Source organism: Canis lupus, chromosome 8, assembly GCF_048164855.1.
Source record: "Canis lupus baileyi chromosome 8, mCanLup2.hap1, whole genome shotgun sequence".
NCBI lineage: Eukaryota > Metazoa > Chordata > Mammalia > Carnivora > Canidae > Canis > Canis lupus.
In genome coordinates, this window is record NC_132845.1 from 8,671,011 (window position 1) to 8,684,547 (window position 13,537).

Consider the following 13,537-nt stretch of genomic DNA (forward strand, 5'->3'; position numbering starts at 1 on the left):
TCTGGGTGTTCTGTCATGTGTCTTATAACAAACTTTTATGAAAGTCTGTAATTATTTCAAAAGGAAAGTCTGCTCACTGATAAATACTGGAAATTTTAGGCATTATACATTCATGTATTTCATATATAATTCCAAACACAAGTTTCTACTTCTACATACAAAATAAATTCTTTAATTACCATAGTTACCTTGTCCATTGGTTTGGGTTGTAGTTGGTGCACCAGCAGGAGCTGCAGGTGGTGGCTGTGCTTGCTGTTGATAATAGTGAGCATAATAGGCAGCCCAAGCTGCTGAATTTGGATCCGTTCCTGCCTTAGCTAGAATAAACACAAGTTCAAGGTTTGCATCTGAAGTCCGTAACCTCTCTCACACAGACATCCTTTGGTAAATAAACAGACCCCAAAATTAACTGGACGTCAAAAATAAATGGTAAATGAGAAGTTTTCGATTCTATAATAAATAAACAGACCCCAAAATTAACTGGACCTCAAAAAATAAATGGTAAATGAGAAGTTTTCGATTCTATTATTTTAATTGTCATCATTAGCTTTAAATGAAGAAAAGTGAGGTGCAGAGATTAAATGATGTTCCTCGAAAACTAGCTGAGTGGCAGAATTAGGATAGGAATAAAGATATTCTGTCTCCAAATCCAATGCTTTGCCTCATACCATCCTGTCCCTTGGGTTTTTTCTTAAACTGGTTTTCCCTCAAGCACAGCAGTTCTACCATGGTAGATGACTAAAGAAAAGGACTTCTAGAAACTAACCTGTACAAGAAATAATTGTTTTACAGCTATGAATTCTATCCTGTCATTTTCAATGTAGAGACAACATAAAAAAATCTTATATCATATTTCATCTCCTATTTCAGAGTAATTATCCTAGAACATATACTTGATGTCAGTCACTGCCCTACTTGAAATTCTTCACTTATTCTAGAGAGTCTTCAGGGCTATCAAAGCTTTTAAGTGCAACATCATCACCCAGTATCTTTAATGATCTGAACCCCCTTGGCTTATCTTTTCCATTCTAGCCGTATCTTCCCTCATTTGTCAGTATTTTCCCAACACTCAAGTTCTGGTCACAGTAAATTGCTCATACTTTTCAGAAGTTAACACATTCATTATCTGGCTGTACACCATGTTATGCTTCCTCTGCACTTGCACCCTCATTTTAAACTTCATAAAAATCAAGTCATGCAGTAAGCGTTTGAGACCTCTCCATCAGAAACAAATCCTCTTGATTCTGGTCCCTTATACCAACAATATCATACGACACTATAGACATATCTTTATTACTTTGTTATTACCAAGAAAAATGCAATTTCCTTAGCCAGAGTCTATATCTATACGAAATCTGTTTAGCCTTTATCCCAAATGGGCAGCAAGTCTCAATGCTTAATAGAATTTTAGAAAAATGGAACAAGATTTCTAGAGGGATACAATTTTTAAGGTAATAAAATTTTAAGGCATTATCTACCCTCCGAACCTTCAAGTAATAAATGTATTGCTTTTCTAAGTTAGATGTTTATGTCTTAATTGGGTTACTACGTGTATACAAATACAAATATCCTACTTGACATCATCATATAAAACACTTTAGAAAATGATACTTGTACTCCTGAATGTGTAGAAGGTATAACAGAACCAGTCTCATAGTTACATATAACTAATACTTAGAGTTTACTAATTATTCATTCAAAATAATTATCTTTCATTTATCATTTTATAGGTTAGAAAAATAAATATAGAAGGGTTAAAAAACTTGCTTACTATCCCACAATTACAAAAGTTGTAGGACTAGGACATAGCTGGGTCTGTTTCACTCTGAAATAGAAGTTCTTGATTACTGCATAAATCCTTAACAGCCCATGAAGTTTTTATAGAAATAGATTTTAGTTCAGAGATTATGGACTTTGTCAACATGGGGCCACATTTAAATATCAGAATGCTAATAGAATTCACTAAAAATTTCATCTAAATTATTTTGTTTTTTTACCTAACATTAAGTCTAAAATATAAATAATATCTAATCCGAGCTGCTATCTTTTAGCTAAATGTGTTGCTTCTTTTCCAAAAGCAATGGTGCAAGCCGTATTCATCAACCAATTCTTGTACGTGATTTCATTACTACTCCTAGTGGGAAAACGAGACTGAGACTACTTCTGATTCCCAACATTTTTCTTAATCATGTTACTGATCCAAACAGTGCTCAGAAGGTGCAATCCTACAGATCCAAGTTTCCCAATATAGATTCACCCCTTAACTTGCTCAAACTCTTTAATCTCTTAAATCAAGTGATCTTTCTGCCTAATCATACCATCCCGATTAGCTTATAAAAGATAATAAATCTTTCCATTCTTAAGAGATGGATGTTCAAACTATTATACACTAAATACTTAACCCTTTCAGTCCATTACAGCATTGCTAACACTAAAGAGTGCACGTTTTTGCTATAAAACAAACTAATCTTTGCATGCCCACATCCTAGCATACTCAAGTTATTTCTTGAATGAGTGCAAGTTGTGGCTTTTTGGTTACAGTCATATTGTATCATCCTATTCCAAAGAGTACACTTCCTATGAGATTAAAGTATGTTGTAATATAGGGCCACATTTAAATAACAACATTTAATCAAATTCACTAAAACAATTTCATTTAAATCAATTACTTAGGTTCTTTTAAGAAATAAATACACTAGTGTGGAAAGGAATCCATAATTCAGTACCTTCCTTGAAACTACTCCAGTGAAAGAGGCCTAAAAGATAGGTAGTAGGTGAGAAAGAAGGATCATAAATAAATGTTAATTGGTTTCAATGAATGCCCCTTTGACCATCATGGAAAAAAAACTAGAGGATGGGAGATGTAGTAACAGAATAAAATGTATATATAAGATCCAGATCTGAACAGAGAAAACAAACTAAATGTATTTTTGCATTCTAACATGCAGACATTAAACACGGTCCTGATTTTTACTAATATGTGAAGTTACCATATCAAGAATAGAATATGGAAACAGCTTATCTTATTTGAGAACTTGGAAGTTTAATACTCGAGCATTAAACACTCCATTAGACTCACATAATTCTATAAATAAACATACACTATTCTTTCATGAATAACATCATAACAAAACACAATATACATTTGATGGCACTGATACTTAAAACTAAGACATCGTACTACTTCTTACAGCTTTTGGCTTTTAGCACTCTGCTCTTTATCACTTTGAAAGGACAGAAAGCCAAATGTGAGTAGAAAACAGCTCCATGAAAACAGACCACATTCACACCAGTCTTATACACTGTGGTAAAACCAGAAACTAGACTCCTGCTGAAAGAGTAAAACAAGAGCAGAAAAAGCCACACAAGGTAGAAATGACACAAAAGATTTAAGTGTGTCAACAGGAATGACAAATGTCTTTTACCTGGATCAGGAGGGGCCTGTTGCTGCCAGTGTGGATATGCATTTCCCCACCCCTGGGGAGCATAAGGAGCCGGAGGACCACTGAAAAGATAAAAATCAAAATCAAAATACAATTTACCAGAAGCTAGAATTTTTTTGGAAAACCCCAGAACCAAACTCAATACTTACTGAGGAGCAGGGCCAGGTGGTCCTGGATTGTAAGGTGCAGGGTTGTATGGTCCCATTGGAGTTCCAGGCCCTGGAGGCCCAGGAGGCCCATGGGGGCCTGGGACACCATGGGGCCCATGGGGTACAGGTGGCCCTAAAGGATTTACTGGGCCCTATAAAAAAGCAGAAAGATGTACAAAAAAAAAAAATCAGAAAATGGTAATGGCTGAACAGTTCAAAGGTCAAACCTTTGAAACTTCCTTAAGTAACATACTTTAGATTTTCCTTCATTTCCTCATTCATGTTGCTTAATTCTACCATATTAATGATACAGTAAGTTCATTAAAATCAACAGCATCAACGAAGAATCGAAATATCTCATTTACCTTCCATTCTATTCCTTTCAGACAATTCCCTTTTCCACTCTTTCCCATTCCTTTTTAGAATTCTTACTTTTACTACTTCTTTATCATCTTAATCACAGAAGCATATCAAATATCATACTGTCTCTAACTTTTCTTTTTCTGCATCCATCCTACATCTATTTTCCTATCAGAAAACCACCTTGACGATATATTCTCCATATTACTTAAGATCTTACTTATATCATGAATTGTCTACTGGGTATTTTACCAAAAAAGTAACAATTAGTTCTCACTCAAAAAACTAAACTCCTCTTCACAACCTTTGTGTCACCAAACCCCACTTATATCAATAATTAATAATGCTTAGTTGATTTTCCTTTTCATAATCCAACTTGTAAAGACCAATAGACCAGGTTTAACTCTCCTAAATAAACACAGCATTTGTGCAGTTAATACGAATCACGTGACATTCTAGAGAAATTACTTAAATGACATCTAGTTATTTTCTCACTATAAAGAAGCCAAATGTCATGATTTTAAAGTCTTTTTTATGATTTATCTCTGTAAGTTTCTAACATGTCATTATCCCTCACTTTCCACTATCCATAACCAGTCCTTCCCAGAAAGTAAAAAAAAGGATTACTGAAAAAATACCAACATTTTTATAGGGCTATGTGCCAGATACTCTTTTAAGTGACACACACACTTTGCTTAATCCCGGCAACGCAGTAAAGTAGCTACTTTTACCCTCAATTACAGAGAAAGAAATGGGAGGTAAACCAGAATATAAATAGCTCACTCCAAGGTCACAAAGTCAGTAAATGACTCAAGACTATTCTGAACCCTAACAATGGGACTCCAGGATCCATGCTCATAACCACCATACTAAACTGATTCTCAGGACGCTTGGGTGGCTCAGCAGATGAGCATCTACCAGCCTTTGGTTCAGGGTGTGATCCTGGAGTCCTGGGATCAAGTCCCACATTGGGCTCCCTGCATGGAGCCTGCTTCTTTCCTCTGCCTGTGCCTCTGCCTCTCTCTGTGTCTCTCAAAAATAAATAAATTAAATCTTAAAAAAAAACAAAAACAAAAACCTGATTCTCTACAATAACCTTATATATGTTTGCCCATCAATCCAGAAGAATCTTTCATCCATTCATGCTAAGGATAGTAAAATCCAAAACCAAGATGTATTCATTTTACTAGCATTAATCTCTGCAATTACGGAGTCCACAATTATTTACTTCAAGTTTTTGAACACTTATGTCCACACCACAGAACTTACAAAGTTTGTATATATTCTTATAATAATACTTTATTTTTAAAAGTAATCTCTACATCCAATGTGGAGCTGGAACTCCAACCTAATAGCACTAGTTGCATGCTCTACTGACTGAACCAGCCAGGAACCCCTATGAGACCTTAAGTATCTTTTATACTCCTATTTGTCTTTCCTCATAGACAGAAACAGTTGTCAAACTTCTTTTGTATCCCATTCACAGCATGGCAAACATCGAGGAGAATTTTCCTAAGAAATTCTAATTAGTAGTAGTTATTTAAGAAGCTCCCTTATGGTCTATAGTAAAAGAACACAGTAAAGCACGGGTTCCTCATTTACAAGAAAGCACAATCAGGACTCTACATTTTTTGTACTACTACCAGGAAAGTGTTCTAAAAGGAAAAATTTCCAAATTTGGCCATGAATCAGAATCACCTGAAACATCTTTCTAAAATTAGACGCTGGGCCCTGTTCCAGACATTCTGAATCAGAACTGTGTCTTATGTGTAAAGTGGAAAGCATTCTAAGTAGTGTACATTTTAAAACTCCCAAAATGATTGTCAGTATAAGAGTTGGATTTGTAAATTTCTACTCTACAACAGGAGGATGCGTATTATTCATATTTACCTCACTAGGGTTGAGCACAGTAAGCCCTTATTAAGTACTGAATTCCAGTTAACTACTTCCTTCACGTATGTTTTATAACCTTCCATCAACCTGAACATCATATCTTCAAGTAATGCTATTCATTTCTTACTTACCTACACCCAAATACAAGGTCTGAACACTTATAAAATGTTTATTTAATTGGGTTATTTTTCATTGCTGGATTATCTTTTCTGTATTATACGTATCCATTATGTGATGGATCTATAATCTTAGACTAGAAATTGATTTTTTCTGTGTAACAATTATAGGAACATGTAAATTAGTATCTTATTTAACTAAGAGGATCTATGTATAAATCAAGGTTAGTTATCTATTTATCTAATTATTTTTTAAGCATGCTCTTTGCTTAATGTGGACCTTGAAATCACAACCTAGAGATCAAGAGTCACATGCTCTACTAACTGACCCAGTCATTCACCCCTATAAATTCAAGTTTAAAGCATACTCACACCAATCTTTTCTTCTATAAGTTGCCGCGCATAGTCTATTTGCTGTGGAGTGCCACGAATTGTAAATAATTTCATATTAGGATCTGCATTAGGTGGAGGATTTCTCTGAAGTTCTATTCTTGCACCAGACTGTTGGCTTATGCTTTTTATGGTTTCACCTCCTAAAATCAAAATCAAAACATAGTAATTTCTCTAAAGATTTAAAGAATACAGAGGATCCCTGGGTGGCTCAGCGGTTTAGCGCCTGCCTTTGGCCCAGGGCGCGATACTGGAGTCCCGGGATCGAGTCCCACGTCAGGCTCCCGGCATGGAGCCTGCTTCTCCCTCCTCCTGTGTCTCTGCCTCTCTCTCTCTCTCTCTACCATAAATAAATAAGTAAACCTTTAAAAAAAAAAGATTTAAAGAATACAAAAGGAATATTCAAAAGAAAATGGTCACGATTAAAGGGCCATTACAAAGTTTTGAGGAATATTCCACCTGCCAATATTCTTTTACGATTTTCCATTTATTCTACACTTAAATTATATAAAGCATTTCATGATTCTCCTAAAATACATTCAAGCTTTAAGACATCAGTGTGTCTGTACCCAACGTTAAAATGAATTATAACAAAAAAGTAACTTATCAAAACATTTGATTCAAATAAATTGCTTTTCAAGTAATATAAACCCACTTATTAAAAAATTCTGAATTTTAAGAGGATGTGAGTCAAGAAAAAACAAACATCCAAACTACTTTTTGGGTCAAACAAAAGTTTCTCACACTAATAATTAAGCTGTTGTCCCCCTCTCTAGAGGCCAATGTGATTCAAATCTAATTTTTATTTATATATAAGGTCTTTCATTTATGGTTTTGTTATAAATCATCATAAGATACCAAAGAAAAATCATTGCTACTGGTTCATAATACAACAGAAATAGCATCCAAAAAATCAGGTCATGTGTTAATTTTTTACCCATACATTAAAACATTAAGAGTTTAAAATACATTGCCTTTTCCAATTATTAGTCCAGTTTTCCCAGTTGGTACAATGAAATTAAATTCCTGTAGTCCACCAGGTGGTCCCATGTTCCAGTTGCCTTGACCTCTACCTCTTCCTCGACCACCAGGTCCAGGACCACCAGGATTACCAGCCTAAAGAAGGGAAAGACAAGAAGAAAAGAAAGAAAATCAGTAAGGAAGTATACTCTTCTTTCCATAATAAGGTCATTAAATGTCTATTTTCCTCAACTTTCACTTTTTCAAACCAGAAGTTTAAAGAGGCTAGAGGGAGGGAGGGGCAAGATGGCGGAGGAGTAGGGTCTCCAAATCACCTGTCTCCACCAAATTACCTAGAAAACCTTCAAATTATCCTGAAAATCTATGAATTCGGCCTGAGAATTAAAGAGAAAACACCTGGAATGCAACAGTGAGAAGAGTTCGCGCTTCTCTCAAGGTAGGAAGACGGGGAAAAAAGAAATAAAGAAACAAAGGCCTCCAAGGGGGAGGGGCCCCGCGAGGAGCCGGGCTAAGGCCGGGGCGAGAGTCCCCAGGACAGGAGAGCCCCGTCCCGGAGACGCAGGAGCTGCACCAACCTTCCCGGGCGGAAAGGGGCTCGCAGGGAGTTGGAGCAGGACCCAGGAGGGCGGGGATGCCCTCGGGCTCCCCAGGACAGTAACAGCAACTGCGCACCCAGGAGAGTGAGCCGAGCTCCCTAAGAGCTGCAGCGCGCACGGCGGGACCCGGAGCAGCTGGAGGGGCTCGGGCGGTGGCTCCGCGGCCCCGGGAGCAGCTCGGAGGGGCTCGGGCAGAGGAAGAGGCTCCGTGCGGAGGGGGCTGCGCAGTTCCAGGAGCAGCTCGGGGGGGCTCGGGCGGCGGCTCCGTGGAGGGGGTTGCGCGGCCCGGGAGCGTGAATCCAACAGCGCAGGCTCCGGAGCACAGGGCGCCGGGACACAGCCCAGGATCCGGCCTCCCCCGGGACAGGCAGAGGACGGAAGGGCCCAGGACAGCAAGGACGCTCCTGCCCCAGCTGAGCAGATCAGCGGCCCCGCCCCGGAGCCTCCAGGCCCTGCAGACGGAGAGCTCCAGAGTTCCTGCGGGGGCTGAATCCAGGTTTCCAGAGCTGGCCCCGCCACTAGGGCTGTTGCTCCTGGGGCCTCACGGGGTAAACAACCCCCACTGAGCCCTGCACCAGGCAGGGGGCAGAGCAGCTCCCCCAAGTGCTCACACCTGAAAATCAGCACAACAGGCCCCTCCCCCAGAAGACCAGCTAGACTGACAACTTCCAGGGGAAGCCAAGGGACTTAAAGTACACAGAATCAGAAGATACTCCCCCATGGTTCTTTCTTTTTTTCTTTTCTTTTTTTTTGTTTTGCTTTTTGATTTGTTTCCTTCCCCCACCCCTTTTTCTCCTTTCTTTCTTTTTCTTTCTCTTTTTCTTCTTTTTTTTTTTCGTTTTTTTTCTTCCTTTTTTTTCTCTTTCTCTTTTCTTTCCTTCTTTCTCTCCTCTTTTTCTCCTTTTCCCAGTACAACTTGCTTTTGGCCACTCTGCACTGAGCAAAACGACTAGAAGGAAAACCTCACCTCAAAAGAAAGAATCAGAAACAGTCCTCTCTCCCACAGAGTTACAAAATCTGGATTACAATTCAATGTCAGAAAGCCAATTCAGAAGCACTATTATACAGCTACTGGTGGCTCTAGAAAAAAGCATAAAGGACTCAAGAGACTTCATGACTGCAGAATTTAGAGCTAATCAGGCAGAAATTAAAAATCAATTGAATGAGATGCAATCCAAACTAGAAGTCCTAACGACGAGGGTGAACGAGGTGGAAGAACGAGTGAGTGACATAGAAGACAAGTTGATAGCAAAGAGGGAAACTGAGGAAAAAAGAGACAAACAATTAAAAGACCATGAAGATAGAATAAGGGAAATAAACGACAGCCTGAGGAAGAAAAACCTACGTTTAATTGGTGTTCCCGAGGGTGCCGAAAGGGACAGAGGGCCAGAATATGTATTTGAACAAATTCTAGCTGAAAACTTTCCTAATCTGGGAAGGGAAACAGGCATTCAGATCCAGGAAATAGAGAGATCCCCCCCTAAAATCAATAAAAACCGTTCAACACCTCGACATTTAATAGTGAAGCTTGCAAATTCCAAAGATAAAGAGAAGATCCTTAAAGCAGCAAGAGACAAGAAATCCCTGACTTTTATGGGGAGGAGTATTAGGGTAACAGCAGACCTCTCCACAGAGACCTGGCAGGCCAGAAAGGGCTGGCAGGATATATTCAGGGTCCTAAATGAGAAGAACATGCAACCAAGAATACTTTATCCAGCAAGGCTCTCATTCAAAATGGAAGGAGAGATAAAGAGCTTCCAAGACAGGCAGCAACTAAAAGAATATGTGACCTCTAAACCAGCTCTGCAAGAAATTTTAAGGGGGACTCTTAAAATTCCCCTTTAAGAAGAAGTTCAGTGGAACATTCCACAAAAACAAGGACTGAATAGTTATCATGATGACACTAAATTCGTATCTCTCAATAGTAACTCTGAATGTGAACGGGCTTAATGACCCCATCAAAAGGCGCAGGGTTTCAGACTGGATAAAAAAGCAGGACCCAGCTATTTGCTGTCTACAAGAGACTCATTTTAGACAGAAGGACACCTACAGCCTGAAAATAAAAGGTTGGAGAACCATTTACCATTCGAATGGTCCTCAAAAGAAAGCAGGAGTAGCCATCCTTATATCAGATAAACTAAAATTTACCCCAAAGACTGTAGTGAGAGATGAAGAGGGACACTATATCATACTTAAAGGATCTATTCAACAAGAGGACTTAACAATCCTCAATATATATGCCCCGAATGTGGGAGCTGCCAAATATATCAATCAATTATTAACCAAAGTGAAGAAATACTTAGATAATAACACACTTATACTTGGTGACTTCAATCTAGCTCTTTCTATACTCGATAGGTCTTCTAAGCACAACATCTCCAAAGAAACGAGAGCTTTAAATGATACACTGGACCAGATGGATTTCACAGATATCTACAGAACTTTACATCCAAACTCAACTGAATACACATTCTTCTCAAGTGCACATGGAACTTTCTCCAGAACAGACCACATATTGGGTCACAAATCGGGTCTGAACCGATACCAAAAGATTGGGATCATCCCCTGCATATTCTCAGACCATAATGCCTTGAAATTAGAACTAAATCACAACAAGAAGTTTGGAAGGACCTCAAACACGTGGAGGTTAAGGACCATCCTGCTAAAAGATGAAAGGGTCAACCAGGAAATTAAGGAAGAATTAAAAACATTCATGGAAACTAATGAGAATGAAAATACAACCATCCAAAATCTTTGGGATGCAGCAAAAGCAGTCCTAAGGGGGAAATACATCGCAATACAAGCATCCATTCAAAAACTGGAAAGAACTCAAATACAAAAGCTAACCTTACACATAAAGGAGCTAGAGAAAAAACAGCAAATAGATCCTACACCCAAGAGAAGAAGGGAGTTAATAAAGATTCGAGCAGAACTCAACGAAATCGAGACCGGAAGAACTGTGGAACAGATCAACAGAACCAGGAGTTGGTTCTTTGAAAGAATTAATAAGATAGATAAACCATTAGCCAGCCTTATTAAAAAGAGAGAAAAGACTCAAATTAATAAAATCATGAATGAGAAAGGAGAGATCACTACCAACACCAAAAAATACAAACGATTTTAAAAACATATTATGAACAGCTATACGCCAATAAATTAGGCAATCTAGAAGAAATGGATGCATTCCTGGAAAGCCACAAACTACCAAAACTGGAACAGGAAGAAATAGAAAACCTTAACAGGCCAATAACCAGGGAGGAAATTGAAGCAGTCATCCAAAACCTCCCAAGACACAAGAGTCCAGGGCCAGATGGCTTCCCTGGGGAATTTTATCAAACGTTTAAAGAAGAAACCATACCTATTCTCCTAAAGCTGTTTGGAAAGATAGAGATGGAGTACTTCCAAATTCGTTCTATGAGGCCAGCATCACCTTAATTCCAAAACCAGACAAAGACCCCACCAAAAAGGAGAATTACAGACCAATATCCCTGATGAACATGGATGCAAAAATTCTCAACAAGATACTGGCCAATAGGATCCAACAGTACATTAAGAAAATTATTCACCACGACCAAGTAGGATTTATCCCCGGGACACAAGGCTGGTTCAACACCCGTAAAACAATCAATGTGATTCATCATATCAGCAAGAGAAAAACCAAGAACCATATGATCCTCTCATTAGATGCAGAGAAAGCATTTGACAAAATACAGCATCCATTCCTGATCAAAACTCTTCAGAGTGTAGGGATAGAGGGAACATTCCTCAACATCTTAAAAGCCATCTATGAAAAGCCCACAGCAAATATCATTCTCCATGGGGAAGCAGTGGGAGCCTTTCCCCTAAGATCAGGAACAAGACAGGGATGTCCACTCTCACCACTGCTGTTCAACATAGTACTGGAAGTCCTAGCCTCAGCAATCAGACAACAAAAAGACATTAAAGGCATTCAAATTGGCAAAGAAGAAGTCAAACTCTCCCTCTTCGCCGATGACATGATACTCTACATAGAAAACCCAAAAGTCTCCACCCCAAGATTGCTAGAACTCATACAGCAATTCGGTAGCGTGGCAGGATACAAAATCAACGTCCAGAAATCAATGGCATTTCTATACACTAACAATGAGACTGAAGAAAGAGAAATTAAGGAGTCAATCCCATTTACAATTGCACCCAAAAGCATAAGATACCTAGGAATAAACCTAACCAAAGATGTAAAGGATCTATACCCTCAAAACTATAGAACACTTCTGAAAGAAATTGAGGAAGACACAAAGAGATGGAAAAATATTCCATGCTCATGGATTGGCAGAATTAATATTGTGAAAATGTCAATGTTACCCAGGGCAATATACACGTTTAATGCAATCCCTATCAAAATATCATGGACTTTCTTCAGAGAGTTAGAACAAATTATTTTAAGATTTGTGTGGAATCAGAAAAGACCCCGAATAGCCAGGGGAATTTTGAAAAAGAAAACCATATCTGGGGGCATCACAATGCCAGATTTCAGGTTGTACTACAAAGCTGTGGTCATCAAGACAGTGTGGTACTGGCACAAAAACAGACGCATAGATCAGTGGAACAGAATAGAGAATCCAGAAGTGGACCCTGAACTTTATGGTCAACTAATATTCGATAAAGGAGGGAAGACTATCAATTGGAAGAAAGACAGTCTCTTCAATAAATGGTGCTGGGAAAATTGGACATCCACATGCAGAAGAATGAAACTAGACCACTCTCTTTCACCATACACAAAGATAAAATCAAAATGGATGAAAGATCTAAATGTGAGACAAGATTCCATCAAAATCCTAGAGAAGAACACAGGCAACACCCTTTTTGAACTCGGCCATAGTAACTTCTTGCAAGATACATCCACGAAGACAAAAGAAACAAAAGCAAAAATGAACTATTGGGACTTCATCAAGATAAGAAGCTTTTGCACAGCAAAGGATACAGTCAACAAAACTCAAAGACAACCTACAGAATGGGAGAAGATATTTGCAAATGACATATCAGATAAAGGGCTAGTTTCCAAGATCTATAAAGAACTTATTAAACTCAACACCAAAGAAACAAACAATCCAATCATGAAATGGGCAAAAGACATGAAAAGAAATCTCACAGAGGAAGACATAGACATGGCCAACATGCATATGAGAAAATGCTCTGCATCACTTGCCATCAGGGAAATACAAATCAAAACCACAATGAGATACCACCTCACACCAGTGAGAATGGGGAAAATTAACAAGGCAGGAAACCACAAATGTTGGAGAGGATGCGGAGAAAAGGGAACCCTCTTGCACTGTTGGTGGGAATGTGAACTGGTGCAGCCACTCTGGAAACTGTGTGGAGGTTCCTCAAACAGTTAAAAATAGACCTGCCCTACGACCCAGCAATTGCACTGTTGGGGATTTACCCCAAAGATACAGATGCAGTGAAACGCCGGGACACCTGCACCCCGATGTTTATAGCAGCAATGGCCACGATAGCCAAACTGTGGAAGGAGCCTCGGTGTCCAACGAAAGATGAATGGATAAAGAAGATGTGGTTTATGTATACAATGGAATATTACTCAGCTATTAGAAATGACAAATACCCAC

At 38.7% G+C, this 13,537-nt stretch overlaps 1 protein-coding gene across 36 annotated transcripts in view; it reads right to left on the reverse strand.

Annotated features, from left to right (window-relative positions):
• The window catches only part of FUBP1 (far upstream element binding protein 1), a 40,167-nt gene that overhangs the window by 13,351 nt on the left and 13,279 nt on the right, over positions 1-13,537 (reverse strand). For 18 of the 36 annotated variants that reach the window (XR_012034873.1, XR_012034880.1, XR_012034878.1 and 15 more), the window contains 5 exons: positions 7,326-7,467; positions 6,334-6,494; positions 3,593-3,744; positions 3,426-3,505; positions 189-317 (listed from right to left, as the gene is read on the reverse strand). Coding sequence is in view for 24 of the 36 variants with exons in the window: in XM_072834146.1 (XP_072690247.1) it covers positions 189-317; positions 3,426-3,505; positions 3,593-3,744; positions 6,334-6,494; positions 7,326-7,467 (664 nt within the window). In the remaining 12 variants the exon portion in view is untranslated. Of the gene's footprint in view, positions 1-179; positions 318-3,425; positions 3,506-3,592; positions 3,745-6,333; positions 6,495-7,325; positions 7,468-13,537 lie in introns of all 36 variants that reach the window. The other 18 variants (XR_012034877.1, XR_012034865.1, XR_012034870.1 and 15 more) reach the window with 1 other exon arrangement.